The following is an 8455-nucleotide window of genomic DNA, read 5'->3' on the forward strand; positions in this document are numbered from 1 at the left end:
GTTTTCACAAGCTGCCGACATGCTGTAAATTTGCATGTGAAATAGGCAGGATGCCCCTTTAATGTCTAGACAGGAGCGGCAGATAATGAAGACGAATGAGGCGCAATCGGTTATTCATTTTCATAAGAAGCCATCACAGCTTCTGATCTGTGCCGTAAATAAAGCAGGTCTTTATATACACACACATACACACGCACGCGCACACGCATATTTGCACACCACACCATCCCCCATGCCTTTAGAGAGCTGGCTGTGTTTTACGACCCTGTGCATCTTACCAAGGATACACAGAAAATCTGAAAAACAGCAAAAGGCCCGCGGTGGATCAGTCCACATAAACTCAGCAGCTGATATGAGGTGGGCAAGGAAGGAGAAGAAAGAAGGGGGTTGCGGTGAGTTACCAGAAGGGATTTTCCAAGTGCATTTTACGACAAGGGCTGTCCATCACAACCAATATTCAGGCAGATGCTAAAATGAGAAGAAAATGTCCATTTCATCTGGAGTTATTAACTGGAAGACTCGGCGTGGCATGTCGCTACTCTCCTGTGATGATTATTTCCTTGCACTCTGCCATTCTCCCTTATCACCAATAAATACTCCCTAGGTTTGCTGGGGTGGTTTTTTTCCCGGACCCCTCAACTACGGGTACTATAAAACATTGGTGAACTCGAAACTGCCATGCCTCTGACGGTGAAACATCGAAGGTAAAACACAATATGTTCCAGCCTGTTTGATGAATTTACAGTATTTGGGTTAAAAAAAAATAATAATAATAAATTCCCATAGGAATTTGGGGATTAAAAAAAAAAAAAAAAAAAAAAATCAGGTTCAGGCCAAACTGTCAAGCCTGAAGGTCCTGTGCTAACACTGACTTTGCATGGTGTTCTTTTCGATGATGCGCAGTGTGTCCATGTGTGATCCAAGCATGAAGGTGAACAGACGGTCTTGTTTTTAGCACAATTGGTATGAGCAGGTTCGCAGTGGCCCCATATAAAAGGCTGAGCTGGGCGCCCAGCTGGCAAGGAGAGCCGCATTCCGGCCCTCCAATTTACAACTCCTCATCTTAAAAGTCACAACACACCACACCCAGCCGTGCTTTGCCACTCTTTTGCTTCGCGAATGGACGCAGCAGCTCCCGAATGCTGTCTCACTCGGAGGTAACGGGAGGCTTTCGGTGCCAAGTTCGCTGCACACCTCACCCCATCCTCCATTGGCGCGACAAGAGGGTCATTGTGCCACTACGGCAATGCACGTGGAGCTGTTGCTGGAGTTCCCGTTGGCTCTGTCTCAGTGTGTAGTCAATGTTGATTTTATCCCCTACATAAATGGACTTACACACACACACACACACACACACACACACACAAGACAAACAAAGTAAATCTCCGAGGGAAGAAGTGCCAGGAGACCTCCAGCGATCCAGTCTGGCAGCCAGCCAGTCACCAGTCACCTACACTCATCGCTAGCTTCTTACAGGATTTGTGGAGAAAATCCCTCACACCCCGGAGACAGATACACACGCAAGCAGCTCTGGTTTTCTTTAGCACTATCTTCACTTTAAGGACAAAATATCTGGACACAGGAAGTGAAAACTAACAGCAGAGGCTTGAGTTTGGTGTGGAAAGAACAACAACATGAGGTCCATCCATCCATTCTCTATCACGGTCATGCTCATTAGGGTTAGGCTGACGACGAACCTATCCCAGCTGCTTCAATTCAAATGCAAAAACAATGCAATGCTGAAACAGCAAAGCTTATTCGGCTCACCTGGAGACACGCAATGCCACAGGTGGCTTACAGTTAGGACGCCTTTCATAAACATGAATGGAGTGACCACTTGATTCACTACAACAGACTAGAGAGTCAGTGGGCTTTCTTAGCAACTAGCAATATTGCTAAAAGGTCCATGTCACATCATGTTTCAAAATAATAGCGGTGGACAGGCCTGCTAACAGTACTAATCCTCCCGAGGCTTAATCACTTTCATTCAACCTTTCCACAAATCTGATCTCATCTTCTTTCCCGGCACACATTGAAATGCTCCTGAAATGCTGGCTTTGTGTTTGTTGAACGCATGTTTAGCCAAATGCACATCACTTTGCAATTTAACCCGTACATAAATTAACCCCAGGAAATATTAGGGGAAAAACACTTTTAGAAATCTCGTGTACAAAGTGTTCCAAAAAAATTGACATCATTTTGAAATGATATGATAGCATCTGAACTCAAATAATCAAAAATTTTGTCAGACTAAAATGAGTAAAGCCTGTTTTCATTCATACACATTTTGTACACTAGTACTTACTCTTTAAAATGTATTTTTCTGAAATGTTAAAGTAAATAACTAGTTTTCCGCTTTTTACCTACTCTGTAGGTAAGTAAATGTAAAAAAAATTTTTTTCTAAATGTAACAGTAAAAGTACTAATTTCTCAGAAAATTAGGAGCTACTTCTTTGCTTGTCAAGTAAGGTCAGAGCAGAAACACACTGATGTCAGCCATGCTCGTTAGCTTTGTTACCTGCCTCAGTAGCAAGGCAATAGCATTTATTTCACAAATCGTAGACAAACTACTCGCGTAGCTAGTTGAAAATGTTAATTTATACAACTATATAATCATTTCTATATAATAAAATCAAAATGTAAGCGGAAAAGTACAACGTTTTCAGAACACATGCGACTCTACTAGTCGCTTGTGAAGCAATGTCAGGATGGAAACGGACCTATGTTAGCCTGGCTAGTTAGCCATGCTATCTGCCTCAGTAGCGAGTCTATAGTATTATATCAGCAATTGTAGACACGCTAACCCCTGTAGCTGGTTGCAAATGTTTATTTGAAGACAGCGTAATATAATAACCTTCCTCTACGAAGCTGCGGCACCCGAAAAAATTGATAAGGAAAACATTTGTAAGACTCACTGACTGCTAGTACCAACGCTGGGAAAGGGACAAGCTGCAACAGCTCATATCAATGATATAAAGTTTGAGCGGTTTTTAAATTATGACTTTTTGAAACCGGTATGATGTATTTTTAGGCCATTGTGTGATCTAGTTTGTTGTGTGTTGTTTGTTACGCCGTATGTTGTCATTGTCGTTACGTGAAGACGCCATTGATTTGTATTTCCATCATTTCCTAAGGGACATTTCCTCTTTATTATCTGCTTTTTACTACCTTATATTACCATATACACTATTGTCTTTAGTGCAGTGCCAAGGTTTGATTCCCAGCCGATCTTCCGATGCCCAACCACTGCTGGTCCCAATCCCCCCCCCCCAAAAAAAAGGTGGCTTGTGCCAAACGAATCATGCAAGTGACTTGCCCTTTCAATCCCTGACGGAACAGGTTGAAAGTCCCAGACATGTAGTATAAAAGAACAAATCTCATTCCATGTCCGACGTAATACATCATAAAGCCTCTTCCACGCTATTTTGTTACTCCTTGTCTTTATATTCAAAGCATTCCAGCTGAATGACACACTTATAAATTCTTTCCTTACATTTTTTGCTCTCTTGCTATCTGTCATTATCACAAAAGACGTGCCTGACAACATCCCCTCACCCTAATTATGTCGCTGCTACCCATCCTCGGCACGCACACGTGTAAAAAGAGAGGTGACGGCGTCCCCCTGCCGCCTGCGAACTCATCTTAATGACCTGCACAGCTACCGCTGAGGGCCAAGCGGCTTCAAGGTGTTCAAGCAAACAACGCGTGTCTTGTTCTCGCTCTGTTTGTGTTGGTGCGCGTGTGTGTGTGTGTTCCCGTTACGTAACGGGCGAGATCTTCCCATCTGGGCCTCTCTTGACCAGCCGAGCGAGAGACGACAGCTCTGCCTCGCGCGCTCAAAGTGTACTGCTAGCCTTCCGGTGAGGCAACATCAGGGCCTGAAATGATGCAATATTTATCATCATCACCTTCGCTGTCAACACGATGCCCATTGGCCCTCGTCAGCTTTATACATGCATGGGAGAAAGCTGGGTCCGACTCTGCAGGGTGTCTATCCAACTTCTTATTCACCAATCTAGATAATCCCGCTAAATACATCAGTCTGAAACACATATCCCCACCCTTCCCACACCACACCCACCCAAGCCTCCATCTTCCTCCCCACAGGGCTCATCGTGGTGGAAAAGATGCTAAAACAAAGAGAGCAGACAGCGCGGTGATAATCCTCAACGCAGCAGCTGTAACCGAGCTCCATTTGCTGTTGTGTTTTGTTTTTTTGCTAACTGTGCACAATCTTAATGGTTGTGGCAATGTTTTTTCCTGTGAAAATCACTTCAACACATCTTTCACATTGACTGCAAATGTTCCATACAGGATGTGAGCTCTTGTACTACTCTGCCCATCACATCCTGCCTGGGGGAGCAAAACAAAGCACACACACACACACACACACACAAATTTTTAAAAAAAAGCAACAAAAAAAACGTTCACATTTGATTTCATCCAGGGCCACAATGTCAGCACCTCAGTTCAAATCAATGAATTATAGATGCACAGACAGGAGACTCGTCTGCGGGAAATTTAGGCAATGAGTGCTATCTGATTTCAGGCTGTAACACATCCCAGAATAACGATGTGAAAAATATGCACTCACTCTGGAATTAGGATAAAGTGTGCCCCTCATTATCAATAAACCCAAAGATAGACACAGCATTTGGTACAGCAGCTGCATAATGTAACGAAATTCAGCACTTAAAAGTCGGAATGAAGATAATGAAACACCCAGACCGGCGTGAAACTCCACCGGGGCAGAACAATAATACAAGACAGTGATCAATTCTTACCTCCAGTGCGGGATACACACAATGATTTTTAACTTCTTAAGCGATATTTTAATCGTGTGAGACCTCATAGAAGAGAAAAGGTTTGTGTGCGGTGTCCTCCAGATGACCAGTAGAGCACACCACACACACATATTTCCACCAACAATCGCAAGGAAAGACATCTTCCCAAAAGCAAATTTCTGTGGTAGTACCAAACTGACCTGCGGGGGGCAGCACAATGCCAAAAGGTCATCAAGACCGCCGGGGAATATAATAAAAGAAAAAAGAGTAGTCATAGAACTAAGCTAGGCTATCTGTTAGCGTATCTACGGCTGTAGTTGTAATCTCTGCTTGTCATTTATATTGGAGTGAATGACTTGGGCGACCCATTTTGCAAACACTCAACGTAATTGCCACTTCTCCATTTTGTCCGGCGACAGCCTGAGCTCAAGTTCGCTTCCTAATTAGCTATCGTTTTGTCTCACGTCACATACCTTGGAATCCCAGCTTGGTGTTAACCGGGGGGGGGGGGTATTTTACAAAATTTTGCTGGTCCGTGATTCAGCGGCCAGGGTACCCGTCCCGCCGTTCATCGGTCCGTCATTTTTCTTGCGGGACGGAATTGCGATGGTCAGTCCATCAATCCGTCACTCAGTCCGTCATTTAAGTCCATCAGTTACGAAAAACGGGCGTCCGTCAGTGACGGTTACACCGAAGGATGAAAACCCAGTTGCATCATTCGGCAGTCCGTCGATTTCAAAATGTGTCCTGTCGGCAATCGCCAGCAAAACGGGCGTCCGTCACTGACGGACCGTCACCGAATGCCCACCTCTGGTGTAAACCACACACAAGGAGCTAACATTTATGATGGCCAATCTCAACAGTTTTCTGAATTGATTGGGGAGAAAAAGTCACTCTGAACACATACAGCACCACAGAATAATTTTTTTTAGAGACATCACATTATTTGGCCTTTGCGAACTTGGGTCAGACAAGGGGGAGAATGCTCAATTTAGGCCCGATTATCTGTCTACTCTATATGTACCCCACTCCCATCACTAATAATTAAAAAAAAAAAAAAAAAAAAAACATCTAAAGTGGAAGCCAACAAACGTGTATTTCGCAGAAACAATCACACAGAAGTTATACTGAGTTTGAACCAAAGGCTTCGCTTAGTCGGACAGACTACTGTGATTGAATTTCCAGACTCTGATCTCATGTGAGAAAAGTCTGCTTCAACACAGACTGACGGCATTGTTCTCCCACCCGAGTGACATTCCGGCAATAAGCAGCAGGAGATCTTTCTCCCACGCGAGGCTAATATCTGAGGAAGAGGCTACCCGGTATGTCTGCACACGCTTTGCATTCACGAGCGAAATGTTTAACACATAGGTCACTCACCGAGGTGGTCTCCATGGAAACTGTTATCGTGCGAGGTTCTTGCGTGATGTACGGCAGGTGGCCAGATTTGACCGGTCTTGCGAACGCTTACAATGGTGGCCTCCGACATGACCACGTGTCCCCCCTGCTGCCGATGGTGGCGCTTCTGCGACTGCGGCGTCGGGGGGCTGCTGCTGTCAAAGGAGTGCTGCGAGTTCTGGGAGTTCTGCGAGGGCGAGCGGCTCTTCTCCCGGAAGGGCCGCCGGAAGGCCGTGGTGGGGCTGGGCGAGACGTGGCTGGACTGGCCCGACGAGAAGTCCTCCTCGCTGGACGTCAGGTTCTCGTTGGAGCTGCAGTCCGGCGTGTAGCCGCCACCCCCGCCGACGTCTTCGAAGCTGCCGGGGGAGTACGAGCGGCGGGGCCACGTCAGGAGGTGGTCGTCGCCCCCGCCGTGGTCTCTCATTTGGACACCGCCTCGCCCGTCGCCACCGCCACCTTCGCCCATCATCACGCCGCCGACGTAGACGCTGGAGTAGGCCTGGAAATCAGAAGGTTGCCAAGGCGGAGGCGGAGGTTTACCGCCGTTGGATCGTTGATGCCTCTGATTGGGTTCCCCGTCTTCGTATTCGGCATCGTAGCCACACGTGCTCTCGGTGGACCGACCCCTGTACACGGGTCTGGCGCGGAGCTCCCCCGCCACGGTTGCCAGGTTGCCAGGCAGCGAGTGCAGGGATCTCTTCCGCTCCATCTGCATGGCCTGGTTCCCCAGGGAGCTGATCTTGTCGGAGACTTCGCGCTCATTGACCCGAACCAGCCCCCTGTCGTGGTGGAACTCCATGTTGGTGTAGAAAGGCGGCGGCGGCAGCGGCGGCAGCGGCGGCTGCTTCTCTTGACCTTTATCGCCCACACAGTGAGAGTTGGCCCGCTTGATCCTCTCGAAGTTTGATCTTAGAGCAGCCACGCCAAGGCCCATCCCAAGCTTGTCTTTCGGGTCGCAGGGCAGATCCTTGTCCGGGGGTGGCAGCGCCGGCCTTCGGGGCGACGCGGAGACGCCCCCCCTCTGCTTGGAGGGCGAGAGGCCATCCAGGTTGTCACAAGACGTCGACTCGGCCTGTTGGGGGGCCTCGAAAGCCGACTCGAGTCCGTCTCCGTGGGATGCTGACTTCCTTGCCGGCGGGGGTCTCGGTTTGGATCTGCCTGTTCCATCTCCGTGAGGCTGGTAGCGGCTTCTGTCCACAATAGGCGCTGCACCGTAACCGCCGCTGCCGCAACCCACCCCGCCGGTCTCCTGCATGTGTGGCTGCTGAGACTCTGCCCCCTGAGAGGCAGCGGGGTCCACCCCCTCATTGAGAGGCGTTTTCCTAAAGCCCCAGCGCTGCTTGTCGTAGCTTTTCCTCTCCTTGGCCAGGAGGGTCTGCAGGTAGATCATGCGGAAGCGTTCCTTGTTCACTTCCTGTTCCAATCTCCTGATGGATGCTTTGCATCTCTCCAGCTCGTGTTCAATACCTCCCACAGACCTCAGCTCCATCTTGGGGGGCTCCGACTCTGGGAATTGAGCCTTCCACGCCTCGATGAATCCCACTGGTTCTACCATATTGTGGCTTATTTGTCCAATCCTACACAATCGTTCTTAACAACGGCTCACCTGCGGTTAAATAGTGTTTTCAACAGGCCTTTAGTTGACCTGCTCACCAACACAAATTGATGACACTTGCCGTGGGCAACACATCCATTTGTGGACAACACAGCGGCTGTTCATGAGGAGGACTGGATGAAGGGGAATGAGACATAATGGAAGAGAAAAAGCTGTCTTTCCCCACTGGCATTATTCCGGCATATGTCACTTTAAAGAAGGAATTGAAACAAATCTTCCTTTATGTCCAAGTGTCAGCTCGAAACGAATCCCGAAAGAAAATGTCAAAGAAACAAAACGTCTCTTGGTTTGCCGGCGTTGTGTCGGTAGGTCCGGAGATGGTAACACCGACAGGTCCGCTCACTCTTGGCATACCATTCGGCTCCAATCTCAGGTGCTGCTGCGCCTTTGTACCGGCAGAGCGTACGGAGAAAGGATCACAAGGACGGAACGCAAGCAAACGCGGCATCGGACTTGAGGAAAAACCGAGGCGGCGGTCCGGTGGGAGTCAACCGTTCGGTTAGTCGCTTCATTTTCTTACCCCGTGTTTGTGGTAATATGATATTTTTAGTCCGCCTTTCCCCCGGCAAATTGGTCGTACTTGCTGGGCCGTGATGGAGCGGCTGTGCTCGTTCCCATCTCACGCAAGTGAACACAGAGAGAGAGAGAGCGGAGGCTG

At 48.1% G+C, this 8455-nt stretch overlaps 1 protein-coding gene across 5 annotated transcripts in view; it reads right to left on the bottom strand.

Moving 5' to 3' along the window:
* The window catches only part of bcr (BCR activator of RhoGEF and GTPase), an 81758-nt gene extending 73348 nt beyond the window's left edge, over positions 1 to 8410 (bottom strand). For all 5 annotated transcript variants that reach the window (XR_015089784.1, XR_015089783.1, XR_015089781.1 and 2 more), the window contains exon 1: positions 6165 to 8410. Coding sequence is in view for 1 of the 5 variants with exons in the window: in XM_086053110.1 (XP_085909236.1) it covers positions 6165 to 7737 (1573 nt within the window). In the remaining 4 variants the exon portion in view is untranslated. The remainder of the gene's footprint in view (positions 1 to 6164) is intronic.
* Between the last annotated feature and the right edge of the window lie 45 nt (positions 8411 to 8455).

This window comes from Filicampus tigris, chromosome 15 (assembly GCF_054856515.1).
Source record: "Filicampus tigris isolate MCC_2025a chromosome 15, RoL_Ftig_1.0, whole genome shotgun sequence".
In the NCBI taxonomy this organism is placed as follows: domain Eukaryota; kingdom Metazoa; phylum Chordata; class Actinopteri; order Syngnathiformes; family Syngnathidae; genus Filicampus; species Filicampus tigris.